The sequence below is a fragment of the Zophobas morio genome, unplaced genomic scaffold (genome assembly GCF_036711695.1).
Source record: "Zophobas morio isolate AGI-343-1 ecotype UQ-CSIRO unplaced genomic scaffold, CSIRO_AGI_Zmor_V1 ptg000004l, whole genome shotgun sequence".
Taxonomy (NCBI): domain Eukaryota; kingdom Metazoa; phylum Arthropoda; class Insecta; order Coleoptera; family Tenebrionidae; genus Zophobas; species Zophobas morio.
Window position 1 is genome coordinate 18,180,912 of NW_026972109.1, and position 20,097 is coordinate 18,201,008.

A 20,097-nucleotide genomic window follows, 5' to 3' on the forward strand; every position below is an offset into this window, starting at 1 on the left:
AAATGTAAATGTCTAAATTGCAGAATCAGAACATACTCATTTTACAAAGGTAGACATACAGTAAAATTTTTAATTGGTGTAGCTCCTTCAGGAACTATAACATATTTAAGTAAACCTTACGGTGGTAGGGCATCAGACAACGCCATATTCAACAAGGAAAATATGATTTCAAAATCTTCTCCAGGTGATGGGATTATGGTAGATAAAGGGTTTTTAATCGATAAAGAATGTGCTAACAAAGGAATACAACTGATACGTCCACCGTTTTTAAAAAAGAAAAAACAACTAACAAAGGCGGAAGCATTAAGGACTGCAGAAATAGCCAGAGCGAGAGTGCACGTAGAACGAGCTATCCAGCGAATAAAAAAAATTAAAATTTGTCGAAATATATTCCCATTTAAATTATTAAGAAATATTAACACTATTGTTATTGTCATAGTAGCTTTAACAAATTTGTCAAGTCCAATTTTATCTGTTGATAAATTTTAAGTTTTTCTTGTAATTATGTATTGTTCTATATTAGAAAAATAACATTTTGATTTTTGATAAGTTTATTATTTTTTTTAAAGTGGTTCACACAATACATGCAACATATTTTGGAAAAAAAACGCTTTTCAATTTTTTCAAGAGATCATTGCAAAATATTTCGTCCCGATCTATATTTAGCAGATAAAAAGATTTATCAAAACTTGAATCAATGATGAAATCGCAACCAAGTAAATTTAAAATTGCCAAGGACAATTGTATTTGGGCCATATACCCATGCCGTCTCTTCAATGTCCAACCTACCCCCTCTGAAAATTCCATGTACTCCAATGATGGAAGACATTCAGTAATGGTTTTTTTGCACCTATAAAAACAAGTTTTCAAAAAAAGTTTTCAGTTACAAGTTCGCTTGGTTCACCTAAAATAGGACACTTAATTTCCAATAAACGAATTGGTCGTTTATCCCGAAACACAATGCCATCAGGAGAACAGGCCAACCATGGATTCTTTTGGCACACAATCAACCCACACTGGATTACAGTTTCGGCACTTGGGAGATTGGTCATATATGCTTGCCGGGCAAAATCTTTTTGGTTGTTGCCATATCTTGTGGCATAGGTTCCCTTAAATGATTTGGGATAAAAATATTTCACGGCTTTGGTATGCCAGTCATCCTGACTGTATGTAAATAAGGTGTAACATCTTGAACCTGTAACATCATGTTAAATAAGCTCACAAAAATTATGAAAACAAACCGGTTATTCTATACTGCCGTTCTTGCATCCATGTGGCTTTGTTTTTAAATGTGTCTTTACAAATTACAAATCCGTCGCATGGATACAATTTGTTGTAGGTGGTTACACAACACCTCCGTAAGGGAGCATCATCCACAGTTTCCGACAAAAAATTTCAAACATCACTTTTCTGTCATGTCAAAAATTTTAATGTAGTCTATGCTTTATTGTCATTATTTCGGACAGCTACAGACACGTAACCAGCCTTTTATTTTGGAGGGGCCCAGCCCGGGCACTAATTTCAATTAAGAGGGCCTTTAAAAAAAGTCTTCATTAGTATAAATCAACATTTTACTTGGATCACAACCAGTATATAAACTTAATGGGGTGCAAATAGTTGAAATTGACTAACACCATGAGAATTCATTTAAACTCTGTGTGCCAGTCTGCATAGTGTGTAAAAGGCATATCAATTGTATCGGCTAATTGCTTAAAAAAGTTATCGACAAAACTGTTCACAGCAGTATCGCTTTACTCAGAGAATTATATTACAAGATAGGAACATAAAATTACTCATAGCTAAAATTTTCTGTTGATCTGAAATTTCGAATTTCCTTTACTTTTAAAATTTAAAATTAATTTAAGGGGGCACCAGGGGTGGCACAGGGTTTTGTTGGGGTGGCCTGTGCCCCCCAGGCCCCCCCTTGGTTACGTGCCTGGACAGCTAGAATGTCAAACTTTCAAAATTCCAGCTTACGCTACAGCTACTTTCATGTAAGTGTCAAATGTAAAAGTTAAAAATGACTGTCAAATATTTAGGTTAGAAACATCTAAGGTTGCTTTACACTATCTGACGACTGAATGACATTGACGTCTGAAATTTTTTGGCGGCAACTGTATATTAACCTGGTATATTACCTCACTCAATTCGCTCCGATAAGCATTGTCGCAAATTGCACTGAAGAGATCATCCCTGCAAAAGAAAAAAAAAAACAGCAGCAGCAAAAACTTTTAAATAAAGATGTGTTTATATCATTAACAATTGCTAAGGCTTGATGATGCCATTTATAACAATTATTTGATACAACCTAGACCTATCTTCAGGATTGAACAGCATGGGAGCTCCAAAATTCGGGAGAACTATTAAAAAAAAATAAATGATAATACGAAATCAATTTATATAATTTGATGTCTACCTTCAAAGCACTTTTGTACGAAATCTTCTGGAATAATTCCTGCCATACCACATTTGGAATGCTTCGATGACTTAACATGGCAAAATTGTTCCACAGGAACAACTTCTACTAGTTCTTCCCGCTTCCGTTTGCCCCATGCCTGGGGAACATCGGTGCAACTAAGCAGGCCTATATTCTGAGCACTAAAATTATAATGAAATGTTTATGATTTCAACAAGAAACAGTGCAGCTTCTCGTAAACATACAGTAGGGTGGCAACTATGTGCTTACATTTCCCTCCTGCTCCTGCTTTGCAGCTGCAGACACAGTTCCACTGTCTGTAATCTGATAAGACATTCCATTATTAGGTCTATATTAACATATTTTCAGAATGTCACATCACCTGAATAATCTGCAAACTGAATTTGAATTTCGTGAGGTGCTGCACTAGTTTTTGAGGCTATACACCGTGCTTCGATGTTTTGTCCCTCAAAAGTGCAATTGCCGATTAAGCCAGCCACAGAGAGAGAGAGACAGTACCTGCACGAGTTTCGGAATCGCAAATAAGATTTTTCGAAAATCATATCGTTGAGTAGTCAAGGTATTGCGAATCGGAGGTGATATAGTTGCGGAAGGCTACATTGAAAATTCAATGGCGAATAAAAGAAACATGCTAATCAGACAATAACAGTTGTACTTTCACCGATAAAAAGAAGCTGAAGTTGGATCTGAACAACCCAGAAGTGGAGGCAGCACGGGTTAGCGTGCGGAAACTAGTCACTTGCCGCACGCCGTTAGGAAATAGTTATTTACGCAATAAGTGGGATACACACATTATTATCGCACGCACATGGAAATTGCGCAAACGAGGGCGTCAGCCCGAGTTTTGCGTAACCATGTAAGTGCGATAGTAGTGTATCCCACGAATTGTGTACAAAATTTTATGTACAACTCTTGAATTTTTTATAAATAAAACATTTTTGCTGCTTTCAATCATGGACTAACAACTCTCGATCAAAATGTTGTGAATATTAATTAAAAGAAGCAGCTGCATCTCATTGTTCAAAATGATGGCAACGTAGTTAGCAACAGTGTAAACAGTAAACAAATTTTGGTTTTGAATATTTTGTTACTAAATCATCAGAATGAGTGCTTCAGAAGATCTGCCTTTAGTTGCTTTGGATGTTATTTCTGGTCTTGTTCCTCAGAAATCACGCGAAAAATATCAGCTGGCGTTTGAACGATATGCAAAATGGTGCAATGAAAACACTTCCTACATTAGTTCGTCGTCAACGACCCCACAATTATCAACTGAATCTGATGACATTAATTTGTTTCACTGTAAGAGTTGTATTATCAATGTATATATATAACAATAATAAATAGCAGGTCTCTTTGATTCTTTTGTATTCATGGATGTGTGTCCGATTTGACATATTATCGCACGCGTGCGGTTATCTAAAAATTATCGCACGCGTGCGATAATCTCAAACATTACGTTGTCCCAGTGAGTGCGATTTATAAGATATATCCCACGGTTGTATATAAAAATAATTACAACGCTCTTTCTGAAGTAGCATGCATTATAGACGCTAGAACCAGGAAAATTTTATATCTGGGAGTAAAAAATAAATACTGTCTCACATGCACACGTAATAAAAATTAAAAAAATTGGTCTAAAGAGTTTAGACAGTACTTCCCTCGCTGTCGGAAATATGACGACTGCATGTCTATTATGTTTTTTTTCGCAGTAGATTTCAAAGCATTCGGTTTTGTAGTTCCTGAGTAAACCAATAAAATAAATTTACCCATTCATTATTTGTTTTGAGTCACCCGGTATATGCAAATTCAAAAAATATGAATGGAATGATAAATTACAAGTATATCAGTTGGGATAGATGTAGTGAAATACTAAGAATAAAATTATTGTATGTATTCCCAGATTTTCGGGAAAATGAATTGGGTCGTTTTGAATATTGATTTGATATAATCAATAAAATAACGAAATAATTTACTCACGAATACGGCGCCGGCGTGTAATATAAGAGGGAACTGAAAATCGTGTATGTATAAGCATTCTTAATTTAAGATGACAAGCGTAACAACATACGTGAGAGTCAAACAGAGAAACTGTAAACAAAACGACCATCGGTTTTATTGCTTCGACTTCCGCTTATTATATAAAACATTGGGTTTTATTTTAATTTTTGATTATAAACATGTCCTAGTCAGCGCACAAAACAAATGCACGTCTGTAATGTTAAAGTAGATGTAAATAAGTGTGTTACCCTTATGTTTCAACCGAGTTTTTACTTTAAAAAATTTTGTGTCTACCAAATTGGGTTGGTCCAATGTAATACTAATAATAAGTGTTGCCTTTAATTTAATCAATAAAATAAATTGACTTCATTAATTTTTTTGAGCCACCTCTTAAGAAAATCTAAAAAATATGAATGGAATGATAAATCACAAGTACAAACTCATCATCTTTTTTGCATTTTAGATAGGATTTATTCAGCAAAATTTAAGGGTGACGTCATCAATTTTTTTAGGAGGGATGAACAAATACATTTTGAACAAAAGTTTACCATGCTTATAATAACTTTAAAATATCTCCAAGATTTCAAAGCATTCGGTTTTGTAATTCCTGATTAAATCGATAAAATAAATTCACGCATTCATTAATTTTTTTGAGTCACCCTGCATATGCAAATCCAAAAATATGAATGGAATGATAAATCACAAGTACAGACTCATCATATTTTGTACATTTTAGATAGGATTTATTCAGCAAAATTTTGGGGTGACGTCATCAATTTTTTAGGGAGGATGAGCAAATACATTTTGATAAAAAATTTACCATGCTTATAATAACTTTAAAACATCTCCAAGATTTCAAAGCATTCGGTTCTATAAATCCTGATTAAATCAATAAAATCAATTGACGCATTCATTAATTTTTTTGAGTCACCCTGCATATGCAAATCCAAAAATATGAATGGAATGATAAATCACAAGTACAGACTCATCATATTTTGTACATTTTAGATAGGATTTATTCAGCAAAATTTTGGAGTGACGTCATCAATTTTTTAGGGGGGAAGAGCAAATACATTTTGATAAAAAATTTACCATGCTTATGATAACTTTACAACATCTCCAAGATTTCAAAGCATTCGGTTCTGTAATTCCTGATTAAATCAATAAAATCAATTGACGCATTCATTAATTTTTTTGAGTCACCCTGTATATGCAAATCCAAAAAATATTATTGGAATGATAAATCACAAGTACAGACTCATCATATTTTGTACATTTTAGATAGGATTTATTCAGCAAAATTTTGGAGTGACGTCATCAATTTTTTAGAGGGGAAGAGCAAATACATTTTGATAAAAAAATTACCATGCTTATGGTAACTTTAAAACACCTCCAAGATTTCAAAGCATTCGATTCTGTAATTCCTGATTAAATCAATAAAATAAATTGACGCATTCATTAATTTTTTTCAGTCACCCTGTATATGCAAATCGAAAAAATTTGAATCGAATGATAAATCACAAGAAGAGACTCACCATATTTTGTACATTTTAGATAGGATTTATTCAGCAAAATTTTGTGGTGACGTCATAAATTTTTTAGGAGGGACGACCAAATACATTTTGATCAAAAATTTACCATGCTTATGATAATTTTAAAACATCTTCAAGATTTCAAAGCATTCGGTTTTGTAGTTCCTGAGTAAATCAGTAAAATAAATTTTGCGCATTCATTAATTTTTTTGAGTCACCATGTATATGCAAATCCAAAAAATATGAATGGAGTGATATATCACAAGTACAGACGCATCATTTGTACATTTTAGATAGGATTTATTCGGCAAACTTTTGAGCTGACGTCATCAAGTTTTTGGAGGGGATAACCAAATATATTTTGACTAAAGATTTATGATGCTCTTTAGAGCCTTAAAACATCTGCAACATTTCAAAACATTCGGGTTAGCAGATTCAAAATTAAATTGCAAAATGTTGTTTTATAATTTTGATTTTTTTTCCAAAAATCTGGACGTTTCGGGTAAAAACTCAATTCGGGGTCGTAAACGACATGTGTAGGACTATGTTATTTTATACAATTTAAAACCCATTTACTATGTACAATTTTGAAGTGACGTCATCGCATTAGTGGTGGGGATGATTAGACAAATTTTAGTTAGCGTTTTACCATCTACATGATATTCCTAATATAAGTACAAAATTTCACAACAATCGGTCGAGTACTTTCGGAGATTATCTGTCTAATAAAAATCCGGGACGGCAGACAGACGGACAGTCAAAATATATTTGCTTATCCCCTCCAAAAACTTGATGACGTCAGCTCGAAAGTTTGCCGAATAAATCATATCTAAAATGTACAAAATATGATGAGCCTGTACTTGTCATTTATCACTCCATTCATATTTTTTGGATTTGCATATACAGAGTGACTCAAAAAAATTAATGAATGCGTAAATATATTTTATTGATTTAATCAGGAACTACAAAACGGAATGCTCTGACATCTTGCAGATGTTTTAAGGTTATAAAGAGCATAATAAATGTTTAGTCAAAATATATTTGCTTATCCCCTCCAAAAACTTGATGACGTCAGCTCGAAAATTTGCCGAATAAATCATATCTAAAATGTACAAAATATGATCAGTCTGTACTTGTGATCTATCACTCCATTCATATTTTTTGGATTTGCATATACAGGGTGATTCAAGAAAATAAATGAAAGCGTAAATTTATTTTACTGATTTACTCAGGAACTACAAAACCGAATGCTTCGAAATCTTGAAGATATTTTAAAATTATCATAAGCATGGTAAATTTTTGATCAAAACGTATTTGGTCGTCCCCCCTAAAAAATGTATGATGTCACCACAAAATTTTGCTGAAAAAATCCTATCTAAAATGTACAAAATATGGTGAGTCTCTTCTTGTGATTTATCATTCCATTCAATTTTTTTCGATTTGCATATACAGGGTGACTCAAAAAAATTAATGAATGCGTAAATTTATTTTATTGATTTAATCAGGAACTACAAAACCGAATGCTTTGAAATCTTGCAGATGTTTTAAGGTTATAAAGAGCATAATAAATTTTTAGTCAAAATATATTTGGTTATCTTCTACAAAAAACTGATGACGTCAGCTCAAAAGTTTGCCGAATAATTCGTATCTAAAATGTACAAAATATGATGAGTCTGTACTTGTGATTTATCATTCCATTCATATTTTTGGATTTGCATATGCAGGGTGACTCAAAAAAATTAATGAAGGCGTGAATTTATTTTATCGATTTAATCAGGAATTACAAAACCGAATGCTTTGAAATCTTGGGAATATTTTAAAGTTATTATAAGCATGGTAAACTTTTGTTCAAAATGTATTTGTTCATCCCTCCTAAAAAAATTGATGACGTCACCCTTAAATTTTGCTGAATAAATCCTATCTAAAATGCAAAAAATATGATGAGTTTGTACTTGTGATTTATCATTCCATTCATATTTTTTAGATTTTCTTAAGAGGTGGTTCAAAAAAATTAATGAAGTCAATTTATTTTATTGATTAAATTAAAGGCAACACTTATTATTAGTATTACACCCCAACCAACCCAATTTGGTAGACACAAAATTTGTTAAAGGAAAAACTCGGTTGAAACATAAGGGTAGCACGCTTATTTACATCGACTTCAACATTACAGACCTGCATTTGTTTTATGCGCTCACTTGGTTCCGCGAATGTGAAATAGACATGTTTATAATCAACCAATTGTGAATTTCACCGTCAAGAATTAAAATAAAACCCAATGTTTTATATAATAAGCGGAAGTCGAAGCAATAAAACCGATGGTCGTTTTGTTTACAGTTTCTCTGTTTGACTCTCACGTATGCTGTTACGCCTGTCATCTTAAATTAAGAATGTTTATACATACACGATTTTCAGTTGCCTCTGATACGTAGGTATACGTGAGTAAATTGTTTCGTTATTTTATTGATTATTACAAATCAATATTCAAAACGACCCAATTCATTTTCCCGAAAATTTGAGAATATAATAATTTTATTCTTAGTATTACACTACATCTATCCCAACTGATATACGTGTCCTTGCAAAAATGTTGATGACGTCATCGCAATTTTTTTTTTAAATTCCCACTACAAAAATGTAATGAGAAAAAAACACAATAGGCATGCAGTCGTCAAGTTTCCGACAGCGAGGGAAGTACTGTCTAAACTCTTTAGACCAATTTTTTATTTTTAGCAGAACAGTTTTAAAACACGGACTCAAGAGGTTTGAAAATACAAACCAAAATATATACTTATAAGATGAATTTAATGCTTCCAGCGTTTTTTAAAGCATTTATGGTACTATTTTCTCTGCGTTTAGTTTCGTTGAAAGGGTCTGACCATCCATTTTTGTTTTCATCTGACCACCCCGTAATCGCTGATTTTCTCGTTAACAGGCGTTCGCGCTTCGCGCCCGACTAATCCAGTCAAAATAGGCATTTAACTTAGCCAAAATTCGCATAGAGCTGAAAATTGGTATAGACGTTAAATAAACCATTACAAATGAAATGTCAAAAATCCCCTTCGATCCCACTTCTGCAAAAAAATTTATTCAAGGTCAAAGGTAAAAAATTCAGGTTTTTCCCATTTTTCTCTGGAACCGTAAGTTTTATCGTAAACATAGATCAGACAAAAATTGTAGATTATATAATTCTCTACAAAAATTGTTCCAATACTTTTCTTCGTACGAATCACCATTCTTGAGATATCGCGATTTTAAAAGTTGAAAGTCATTTTCTTCATAATATGCACACATTTCCGCACCACCTATGAGGTAATATACTTGGCGCATTTTTTTAACGTGGCTTCCCCAGTGGGCATATTCCACGATCTAGTGTCATAAAGAAATACAAATTTGATCAGTATACAGATCGCATCCTGTTGGTTGAAAGAATCCTACTATTGCTAATGTTCAAAGTGGAACAGGTTGATTTCTTCTAAATAATGATTTATGATAGATAATTTTCTAATTCTACTTCAACAATTATTTCTTCATCTTCACTTTCTTCCTCTTTTCCATGCAGAATTTCTGTACGCTGTTCTAAGAAAAAAGATGGATCAGTTGTCTCTTCATTGATATCATAGGTATTATCATCTGTTGGATTTGATTCAATATTGGAGCAAGTCTGACCCTGACAATTGATACATACTGGCGAACAAAATAATCCCACCTGTCGACAGCCACAATTCTTACTACAATCCGTCTTGCAGATACAAAAAATAATATTAAGTAGTTTTTTGGACCAGACGGGAGTAGGGTTTGAACTGGTTCCAAAAAATTATCTCTTAATTTCCAACCCCATTCTTCTGGGTCCAGCTCATTGCCTAGCCACACTCTTGAACTTGATAATACACACGATACAAGTGTTGAAAGGCGGAAGGAGATGTTGGAGGCAGACCAGACTGCATTGCACTGTTTTATTGTTCCATACAGATTTTTCAAACCTTAAATATCTATACGTGTCTATGGAATCAATTTTTTTTGGAGCACCATACATTACAAGAAGAAAACGAATTCCATTTGTGACGATGTCATGTGGAGAAGAGTCAATCTTTGTAAATACTTCTGCGCAATCAATTAAATCACTACGTTTTTCTAACAATTTAAATACTGCTGTTTTACCTCTCTTAAAAATGGCTGATGTAGTATCGCAACCAGTTATTGCATGCAAAAATAAAATATGAGTTTTACATTTTGGATATACAATATATTATTGATTGTACTTAAGCGCTCCCAGGATCCAAACAGTAAATAATTTTATCAATTGGAGTCCGTGCTGTCAGTAATATCAACAAATCAACATCTTCACCAATGACGACAGTTGTATTTGGTCTTTTAATTGTTCTATTGCTCTCTTCACATAGCATTGAAATGAAGCGAGACGTATACAGGCTGTATATTATGTAGAATATGAATTTTTCAACTTTTAAAATCGCGATATCTCACGAATGGTGATTTGTACGGAAAAAAGTATTGAAACAATTTTTGTAGAGAATTGTATGATCTACAACTTTTGTCTAACCTATTTTTACGATAAAACTTACGGTATCAGAGAAAAATTGGAAAAACCTGAATTTTTGACCTTTGACCATGGATAAAAATTTTTGCAGAAGTAGGATCGAAGGGCATTTTTGACATTTCATTGTTAATGGTTTATTTAACGTCTATACCAATTTTCAGCTCTATGCGAAATTTGGCTAAGTTATGATTTTTTTTTGTCTACTTTGACTGGACTAGACGTATTTAGCGAATTAATTAAAGTAAAATTTGCTTATCCCTCGTTTTGAATGTTTTATTTTCATAATTGACGTAATGCATATTTTAATCCGGTTAGTTTTAGTTTTTCTTTATTCTCAGGGGATTTTTTTTTATTTCCACTGAATTTTTAGTTTTAATTGTTTTAGCAGCTAGCGTGTAAATATCCAGTCGCAGTTTATTAAATGATTAAATCCATTACTGGAATTCGTATCTTGCAGTTTTCGAGGTTTACTTATCACGCACGTATTATTATTATGTTTTAGAAGATATCACACATATTTAGGGATTTATTAGGTTATTTTTAAGTTTTTAATTGCATGAAATTCTTAGAGGATTTTTAGGATTAATTATTGCAAAAAATTCTGAATTTTAAAATTTTAAACTGTGATCGTTAACAAAATGGAACCATACGTTGTGGGTGTGATTTTTTTGTTTAGTGGAATGCGTACAAAGCGAAGTAGTGAACCCCACAGTTGGAATAGTGCCCCTAAATCAAAATACAAAATATGGAGCACAAATTGTTTATTCCTCCATTCGTTTGGCGGAAAAAGATTTTGAAATAAAGTATGGAGGAACTTTGCCAGCTGCAAAAACCCTCTCCAGCTTTCAAAAATGAAATCAAATGTTACAAATCAAAACATATATTTGAATACATACAACAAATGTAGGTACACAAAAAAAAAGAGAAACTGTGATTAAACTAACTGGATGCAAATACACAAGTTATTACAGTGGTGTGGCTGCAAATTTAAATGACGGTAGTCGAACAAGAAAAAGATCAAGCTGAGTGAAAACAAACCATGCAGCGTGAAGATACGTAGCAACAGCGGCGCGAAGGGCGTCTCTTCATGGAGGTTTATTTGCCAGTGGTTTTAAACGTGCCATGGGTTTTAAACACTCGCACTCGTGAGACTTACTTCCATCCCTGCAAAGGAAGCAGTCGACTAGACAGCCTGATTCACAATCACTTATACGTGTTTATGGAATAGTCACAGTTTTACATATGTGAGAAACTAATATTGTACTAATTTCGCTCGCTATGAACTACGGCATCGAATCCGATTCATATTTGTTTAACAATCCTCCTTTTTTGAAATTACAGTCTATATTCTACCTTTAAAAATCTACCTGCGCAACAGTCCAATCCCCTTAGCCCTATGAGGTCGAAGACAGCGCCAAATATGTATAAGCTTCAGATTCACGGAAACACAATAAATTTTTAAAAATAATGTTAAGTGTTTTATTTCATTGAATTAAACATTTCACAGTATTGTGTTAAAATGCTGGTAAAGGAGTTTAGATGAAATTTGGGCATAAACAGTCTCCGGTACTATCAACAGGTACCTACACTGAACAATTCCAACATCTGTTGGGTTGCTTTTAAGTAAACAACTGGTAAACTGTAAGGAGCAATACAAAAAAACAAACAGTAACCAAATTTTCAAACGACTGAAATGGAAAACGGAAATATGCGAAGACGCCACATCCTAGGTGTTTCTCACTCATGACACCAAGCTGTTTTACATAACGTCGATGAATACTTGAATAGGGAGATATTATTTCTAAGGGAATTGAAATCTACAGCCAAATTCTACCTCAATGGGGAACAATTAACTTTATTTACTTCTATTATCTGATAATAAGAAAGAAGCATCACAAAACCTTCCGACGTCTAACTTTTTTCATACCTACAACCAAAACCTCATTAAACAGCCAAAATGATTGAAGTTCTCGAAACTCTGGGGTTGCAAACTGAAGACGAAATAGCGCTTCTGAATTTTAACTCATATTTGCAAATTCCTTCCGTACAACCGAATGTTAACTACGGTGAGTACCAATAAACCAAAATTTCGTAACTACACTAGATTCATAGACACCTGCGTGGAATTTCTTGGAACGATGGCCGAAAGTTTGCAGCTACCTATGCAAGTACTCAATTTAGTGGAAGGCAAACCCATTGTTTTGATGACTTGGATGGGAACCGAACCGGCTCTTCCAGCAATACTCCTCAACAGCCACATAGACGTTTCACCCGTTGTTATAAGCGAATGGTCTCACAACCCCTTTGCTGTCGAAATTGAAGATCAAAATATTTACGCTAGGGGCGCCCAAGATTCGAAATGTATCGGCATTCAATATCTTGAAGCTGTGAGACGCTTGAAAAGATCCAAAACGGTTTTAAAACGAACGATCTATTTGAGTTATATGCCAGGTAAAACACGATTTTTTCTGACATGTTGAATAAAGGTTTCTTGTAGATGCAGAGATAGGTGGTTTGAAAGGCATGGGTGCATTTACAGACTGGGAAGATTTTGGAAAACTTAACATTGGATTTGCGCTAGATTCAGGAATGGCGACTCTTGGAGATAAGTTTGTCGCGTTTAATGGGGAAAAATATGCCTGGAGTAAGGTTTAACGGGTAAAAAAACCGAAAGTGATATTTGTTTTTAGATATACGAGTATGCTGTCAAGGCACCTCTGGAGACGCAGAGCTCTTGTTGGACGACACTCCGGGAGAAAGAATGAGTCGTGTTTTGCAGAAATTTTTCGCTTTCAGAACAATGGAAATGGAAAAACTGACAGCCAACCCTGACTGGACGCTTGCAAATGTCATCAGCATTAATCTAACAAAAATTGAAGTAGGAAACGATATTGTGTAAATACTGTTTTTCTGTATAATCTGTATTATAGGGTGGTGGTCGAAGGAATATGGTCCCATCAGAATTTGTGCTATATTTTGATTGTCGCATTCCCTTTGAAAGAATGGATGTAGATGAATTAGAACCAACAATGGATCAATGGTGCCACGACGTTAGTAATAGTGTATTGATTGACTATACACTCCAGGAACTACCGATTAACCCAACACGGATCAACGATCCATATTGGGTTACTTTTGAAAAAGCGGTTGAAGAAGTGTACGTATTTGTACCTAAACGGTCACTAAAACAATTGTTTATTTTAGAGAGGTTCAAATGTTCCCAGGTCGTACAGACAGTCGACATTTACGAAACGCGGAAATACCAGTCGTCAGTTTTTCGCCCATTATCAACACGCCTGTGCGATTACACGGCCATGATGAACATATAGGGATTCAAACTTTTCTAGATGGAATAACCATATATTGTCGTATTTTAAGAGAGCTGGGGGAGTTGATGGAATAAAAAAACAGGAAGTAAATGTAGAAAATAGTAATACGAAAAAAATGTGAATAGTTATAATGGTAATAAACATATCTGAATATGATACAAATTTATCTTGGCAAACAAACCAAATTAAAAGAAGCGATTCGTCGGATGAACCATATTACAATACTTTCTTACTTACGCTTAGAATAAACGCTCGAAATCGATACATTTACGGTCATAAATGTTCTGACAATTTTATGTTACGCCAAAAACATATCTGGTTATTCACAAAGGTACTTAAAGTTTCAAATATTCACAAAAATTGTATTTTTTAACAAGAAGTTAACACATTTGAAACAATTTGGTATATTATTATTATTAATCATCGTTAAACGAAAAATTTAAAAAAAGCAAAACTACTCATACGATTTTTACTTCCTAACATTTGCAAGATTTCATAGTAAGCGATTTTACAATTTCAAACTTAAATTACTAAATGTTATACAATTTTGATTTTTTTTTTTCAAAACTCTGAATGTCTGGATTCATAAACCAAAGTACAGGAGCAGGGAACATAGAGAAGCGCCATAGTTTAAATCAAATGACGGTTGGAGACTTCTCAATTTATGTTGGTAGCAGTGTTTGTTTCTAACTAGGAATAAAAGTAACTAGAAGAAATGCCATAATATTTTTAACGACGCGTTTTATTTTCGACAAATTGACACTAGATTTACCAGAATATTACAAACTGCTTACTGTTTGCTTCACTTTCATTCAGGTCACACGAATTGCAATTATAGTGAAGCAAGGTTTTTATTGGCATCGACTATTTAAATTTGGCGCTTGCCTTTGGCGGTTGAGGACTCCTATGTCAATAAGGGTGGTTTTGCAAAATCAGCCTCTATGTCGCTTCTCTATGTTCTCTGACAGGAGTATGTTATTTTTTAAATTTAATTATTGTAAATTTTGGAGATGACGTCATCCTATTATTGGTAGGGTTGATCCGACAAATTCCGGTCAGCTTATTTTTACCATCACCTACACAACATTTTTCACATACATAGGTATAAAATATGATAATAATCGGTCCCCCTAGTTTCCGAGATTATCTGTCCAATAAAAATCGACAGATCGACGTAAGCGGGACCTATTTTTTCGTACTTTAGAGGCGATGAAACGTCGAGAAAACATGAAAGACGCCATTCTTCAGGAAGTAAAAATGTGAATATTCATAATGATAATGAACATATCTGAAAATGATAAAAATATGTACTTATCTTGGCACGTAAGCAAAATTATTATCAAGACGCCAAAACTACTAGTAAACACTTTCTATTGTGTATTCATAAACCACAATTTATCATTTAAGCTAAGCAAAACACGGGCGCTCTATATATTTGTCAAGACATTTTTGGCAACCTTGATTACAAAAGGTATCATAAAGTGAAGACGTCCTAGTAACACTACTGTACGGTATATTTGCCACAGAACGTAGTATAGTAACAACTATTTGCTGCTAGTTGTAAATTAAGGTGCAAAATGTCTTCACTTACCGAGACACAGAAAAAGGAGTTAGATACTCTAGCTGTCAATAATTTTCGTGAATATTTAAAAATTCCTTCTGTACACCCCAACATCAATTATGGTAAGTAGTTTTTTAATTATTTATAATATTAAACGTAGTTAATGTTTGAAACATAACCTCAATAATTGTACAGGTGTACGAAAAAGACAGAGGCGTAACTTGAAGTTTTTCCCAAGGGTTACTATAATATACGCATTAAAATGTAGAAATGAAAATTGGTCACAAAATCAAAAGTATTATCGATTATTACAAGTGAAATATTGAAAAATGCAAAAAGCACTCTCACATGGAAAACATCTTTGGATTTATTTATTGCGCATTTTGTGTATGACGTCATGTGGCTGTCATGACCGCCAATTTTTGAAAGTCTGGCTTATTGCATGTTCGTATTATCACTATCAACGAACGATACCAAATTTTGAACACATGTTATTAGCATCTGATTTCAACTTAGCATCTTTGCAGTATGTGTGTCAAGGCGGACGTGTGGTGAGCAGTTTCCTCAGATTCATTATAAAAGTTAGGTTGGTTGAGCATTCGAGATTTAGTTATGCAAGATGTATCGAAGGATAATGGTGTGATTTTTTTCAGCATCAGATTTATATTTTGCATGTACAGTAGTTTAATTGGGTTATCTTGTTCTTTAACCTCCCGGTGATATTTCACCGTTGAGGCTATCAGCTGATAGACTTTTTCTCACTTTTTTCTATCTTCAATGCCGACGTGTAAGATATGCGAAGTTACCCTGAAAAACTTCGATAAAACTTTAAAATTTTTATCATGTCCAAATGTCACGCTAAATGTTTAAAAATCGATGATGCTGACTTAAAAGTTCTAAATTTATGTAATGAATATATTCAGATGGTTCATTAAAACTCGATTCGGTGGATAAATGTATGTCTCTAATTGCAAAATAAAATGAATCAATTGAGTCCTAACAGTAACTAAGTAACAGGAAATTAATTCTAATAATTCATCTATTCTCAGTAATACCCAGGTTCCAGTCCCTACATATGCAGAAACTGTTATCAATAAGACGTTATCATCTGTTATTCTCCAGCCTAAACAAACAGCATCTGTGACTCAAAAACATCTACATAAAATAGATCCTGTTAAGTCAAACATTGGCATATCAAGTGTAAAAACGTGTCGCAATGGCAGTCTAGACAAAATCAACTAATCATAAACTGCAAGAATACTGAGGATTGGAATAAAATGAAACATCTGATCACAAGTAATCTCACAGTGAAGCAATTAAAACAATTGAATCCTAGTATTAGAATAGCAGGCATAGACAAAGATATTGCAAAAGAGTCAGTAGTTGAATATGTTGTGAACTTAAATGAATCGTTATTTTGTTCTAATTAGGTGTATAACTTAAAGCAATTTCTGCCCCTACATAATAATAATAAATTCAATCAATGTATTTATTTTAGTTGGTTATATTCCCCCAGTTTGCGATAATACTGACTAAAAAAGCTAAAACCCCCCTTCTTAAGTGGCCCAGGCGAAATTCCAGCATTGGTTATAATGGAATGTGCAAATGTTTTCGTTAAACCTCTATCTAAATCTCGAAGGTTTTTCCTGTTTACAAAAAGGGGGATAAATCAGACATTTCGAATTATAGAATTATAGGCCTGTGGCAATCCTCTGCAATTTTACAAAGATTTTTGAAAATGTAATTTACTTCAGATTTTCAGGTCATATTTCACAAATGATTGGAGTTAATCAGCATGGTTTTGATAAAGGAAAATCTACTCAAACTAACCTGATTTCCATTACAGTTTTTGTGTGGGGCTTTGGATGTGAATGTCATTTTTCTAAAGCTTTTGATAAAATTGACCATCGTAAAGAAATTAGAGCTTTTTGCTCTTTCGGATTCCCTAATATTATTAATGAAGTCCTATTTAAATGAGCGTTCTCTCTTTGTTACTGTTATGATTTCAAATAAAAGTTCTTTGTTCAGCAATCTGGAGTACCCCAGGGCTAGGTTTTGGGGCCGCTGTTGTTTGGTATGTTTATCAATGACCTTATTGACGTGATTGATGTTCATTCTCTTTTATTTGTTGATGACCTTAAGATCTATTGTGTTATTGAACGCTATGATGACTGTCTCCGTTTGCAACAAAGCATTGACAAAGCCTTTCAGCGGTGTGTAGATAACCATTTGTTATTGAACAAAGATAAATGTTATCTAATGATATTCAGTCGAAAAATTAGGGATATAAAATTTAATTATAACATTGATAATAGCATCCTTAAAAGACCTGACGTTGTACGTCTACTCTTTTGTTTCGCCTCTGGTATGGTTGACATACTGAGTTACCGTGCTCTTTTGCTTTATTCTTAACTATGCTCCTGAAGATGCCACTTACGGAAGTGTGCGAAACGTTGAGCCCAAAAACTCAATTTACACGGTTCCAACCTGGAAAACGATCATGTATTGATTCCGACCGTGAAAAAAAAAATTATTGCAACTATATTATTGCATTGAGTTAGACAATGAAAATGAATTTCAACTTTAAATTATAAAGTTAAAAAAGTTAATATTTTTTTAATAACCGAAATAACGTCATTTCGCCACACTAAAATTGACGGTATATCATTTTCAGATCAGTGATGCCAATCGTGTGGCGTATGTCATGCCTACTGAAACTTAAGAACTTTTTAATTGAATTACTATTATTAATTTTAACTTCCCTTAAACATAAATGCGACTTTCTAACACTGTTTTTTTTTAAGAACCTTGCGTCGAATTCCTTAAAAAGCAAGCAACCAGCCTGGGCCTCCCCGTCAAAATCTACCATGTGAAACCCACAAAGCCCATCGTGGTAATCACATGGGTCGGGACCCAGCCAAATTTGCCCACGATTATGCTTAACAGTCACATGGACGTCGTCCCCGTTTTCGAAGATAACTGGACCCATAAACCCTTCGCCGCCGACATAGACGAACAAAACAACATCTACGCTCGAGGAACGCAAGACATGAAGTCGGTGGGCATCCAGTATCTGGAAGCTGTAAGAAGGCTAAAACAACAAGGCGTCACTCTCAAAAGGACCATCCACCTATCCTTCGTTCCAGGTGAGGCCTGACTAAATTTTAAATTAATATTATGAGAGGATTTTTGGATTAGAGGAAGAAGTTGGTGGTGTGGATGGAATGCAGCAGTTTGTTCATACCAAGGACTTCCAAAATTTGAATGTTGGGTTGGCTTTGGATGAAGGAATGGCTAGTCCAAGCGAGGAGTTTATTTTGTTTAATGGGGAAAGATGCATCTGGCGTAAGATTAATAGAGGAATTAAATCTTGTAGAGAGTAAAGGGGTGTTGTAGATCTTCACATACATTGCCCTGGAAACCCAGGCCACGGGTCGTTATTGCTGGAAAATACCGCAGGAGAGAAAGTGGCGTATCTTTTGAAAAAGTTTTATGAATTTAGAAACCAAGAGAAGCAGAAATTGAAGGATAATCCTTCTTGGACGATCGGTGATGTGACCACTGTGAATTTGACGCAAGCGAGGGTAAATTTGTTTTACTTTTAAAATTCTTGTGATCCATTGCAATAGCAGTGTCTTTTATTCAATACGTTTTTTTTTCTCACTTTGAAGAAAAAACCATGTTTGCAAAATATTTTCAAACTTTCACAAATAATAAAACATCTGCTACAAATCGTAAATAAATCGTACTTAGGTATAAAAGACACTCTTGTAGTACAACTTTGCAATAGAAACACTCCTGAACCTAAATCTAGCATTATTAACTAAAAAATAATGTTATATTTGTTTTATGCTACCAGATATGATTGTAAGGTAAATTCAATGATACATGAAAGTCCCATTTCTGTAATAAATATTTATTAACTTATTCCAGGGCGGTGTACAAACAAACGTTATCCCACCAGAACTTACCATTGCTATTGATTGTCGCATCCCTCCTGAAAGTGTAGACATCAAAAAATGGGAAGAAACCATTAATCAATGGTGCAAAGAAGCAGGTTCTGGTATATGGATAGAATATGAACAAAAGCAACCTCAAGTTCCATCAACAAAACTCGATAATTCCAATCCATATTGGTTAGCCTTCAAGGAAGCTAGTGACAAACTGTAGTTATAAAAACAACAACTTTCATAAATTTTTATCATTATGGTTGCAGGGGGATTAAATTGAAAATCCAAATATTCCCAGGTGGGACAGACAGCCGTTATGTAAGAGCTCTTGGAATTCCAGCACTTGGTTTTTCGCCTATGAATAACACTCCAGTTTTGCTGCATGACCACGATGAATATTTGGGAATTAATACTTTTCTGAAAGGCATAGAGATTTACTGTGGGATTTTACCTGTTCTGGCTAATGTGGAAAACAGAACTGGTTAAAAGGAAATATTCATTGCTGTAGTATAAATGAAAACTGTAATTATTTTCAAGTGCAATATTTAAATAAAAACATGCCCGTGCAACATGCAATGCGTTTTTGTAATTATGTACTCTGATATCTTTAACACACATTGTTTAATGTTTAAACTGCTCAGTGGGCCCCATTGTCTTTCCTGGCAAAGACCATTTGTGACGGTTTTAACAACAAACAATAACAATTGATAAATGGGAATCATCAAAGTACTC

At 33.9% G+C, this 20,097-nt stretch overlaps 4 protein-coding genes across 8 annotated transcripts; 3 read left to right on the forward strand and 1 right to left on the reverse strand.

Moving 5' to 3' along the window:
* Window positions 1-592: 592 nt before the first annotated feature.
* Window positions 593-14,266, reverse strand: LOC135144199 (uncharacterized). Of its 5 annotated transcripts, none has more exons than XM_064076183.1 (6): window positions 2,799-3,199; window positions 2,662-2,740; window positions 2,417-2,598; window positions 2,139-2,360; window positions 905-1,195; window positions 593-850 (listed from the first exon to the last, which is right to left on the reverse strand). In XM_064076183.1, the coding sequence occupies exons 1-4, from the start codon at window positions 2,977-2,979 to the stop codon at window positions 2,266-2,268; spliced, it is 537 nt and encodes a 178-aa protein (XP_063932253.1). In that variant the 5' UTR covers window positions 2,980-3,199; the 3' UTR covers window positions 593-850; window positions 905-1,195; window positions 2,139-2,265. The 5 variants fall into 5 exon arrangements, 3 of the variants coding, with proteins under 3 accessions (XP_063932253.1, XP_063932261.1, XP_063932246.1); XR_010283040.1 differs by lacking the exon at window positions 593-850 and adding an exon at window positions 11,564-14,266 and having other exon boundaries at window positions 902-1,195; window positions 2,687-2,740; window positions 2,799-2,935; XR_010283039.1 differs by lacking the exon at window positions 593-850 and adding an exon at window positions 11,564-14,266 and having other exon boundaries at window positions 902-1,195; window positions 2,799-2,935.
* Window positions 12,483-13,005, forward strand: LOC135136291 (aminoacylase-1-like). Its single transcript, XM_064065506.1, has 2 exons — window positions 12,483-12,591; window positions 12,638-13,005. Exons 1-2 carry the CDS (start codon window positions 12,483-12,485, stop codon window positions 13,003-13,005), a joined length of 477 nt encoding a protein of 158 aa, XP_063921576.1.
* LOC135144188 (aminoacylase-1A-like) lies at window positions 13,085-13,928 on the forward strand. The gene is made up of 4 exons (XM_064076165.1): window positions 13,085-13,169; window positions 13,216-13,403; window positions 13,456-13,682; window positions 13,730-13,928. The coding sequence occupies exons 1-4, from the start codon at window positions 13,115-13,117 to the stop codon at window positions 13,926-13,928; spliced, it is 669 nt and encodes a 222-aa protein (XP_063932235.1). The 5' UTR covers window positions 13,085-13,114.
* Window positions 14,267-15,229: 963 nt separating the features above from the next.
* On the forward strand, window positions 15,230-19,941 carry LOC135144381 (aminoacylase-1-like). Its single transcript, XM_064076429.1, has 6 exons — window positions 15,230-15,537; window positions 18,220-18,561; window positions 18,614-18,760; window positions 18,812-18,999; window positions 19,349-19,581; window positions 19,632-19,941. Exons 1-6 carry the CDS (start codon window positions 15,432-15,434, stop codon window positions 19,849-19,851), a joined length of 1,236 nt encoding a protein of 411 aa, XP_063932499.1. The 5' UTR covers window positions 15,230-15,431; the 3' UTR covers window positions 19,852-19,941.
* The last annotated feature ends 156 nt before the right edge of the window (window positions 19,942-20,097 follow it).

Coding starts and splice junctions, on each gene's coding strand:
- LOC135144381 (XM_064076429.1), top strand. CDS start 15,432: ATGTCTTCACTTACCGAGACACAGAAAAAGGAGTTAGATACTCTAGCT. Junction 18,562..18,613: donor CCACCTATCCTTCGTTCCAG/GTGAGGCCTGAC, acceptor TTTTTGGATTAG/AGGAAGAAGTTGGTGGTGTG. Junction 19,000..19,348: donor TGAATTTGACGCAAGCGAGG/GTAAATTTGTTT, acceptor AACTTATTCCAG/GGCGGTGTACAAACAAACGT.
- LOC135144199 (XM_064076183.1), bottom strand. CDS start 2,979: ATGATTTTCGAAAAATCTTATTTGCGATTCCGAAACTCGTGCAGGTAC. Junction 2,599..2,661: donor CACATAGTTGCCACCCTACT/GTATGTTTACGA, acceptor TTATAATTTTAG/TGCTCAGAATATAGGCCTGC. Junction 2,361..2,416: donor CGTACAAAAGTGCTTTGAAG/GTAGACATCAAA, acceptor TTTTTTTAATAG/TTCTCCCGAATTTTGGAGCT.
- LOC135144188 (XM_064076165.1), top strand. CDS start 13,115: ATGGCGACTCTTGGAGATAAGTTTGTCGCGTTTAATGGGGAAAAATAT. Junction 13,404..13,455: donor TTAATCTAACAAAAATTGAA/GTAGGAAACGAT, acceptor TCTGTATTATAG/GGTGGTGGTCGAAGGAATAT. Junction 13,683..13,729: donor GAAAAAGCGGTTGAAGAAGT/GTACGTATTTGT, acceptor TGTTTATTTTAG/AGAGGTTCAAATGTTCCCAG.
- LOC135136291 (XM_064065506.1), top strand. CDS start 12,483: ATGATTGAAGTTCTCGAAACTCTGGGGTTGCAAACTGAAGACGAAATA. Junction 12,592..12,637: donor ACAACCGAATGTTAACTACG/GTGAGTACCAAT, acceptor CTAGATTCATAG/ACACCTGCGTGGAATTTCTT.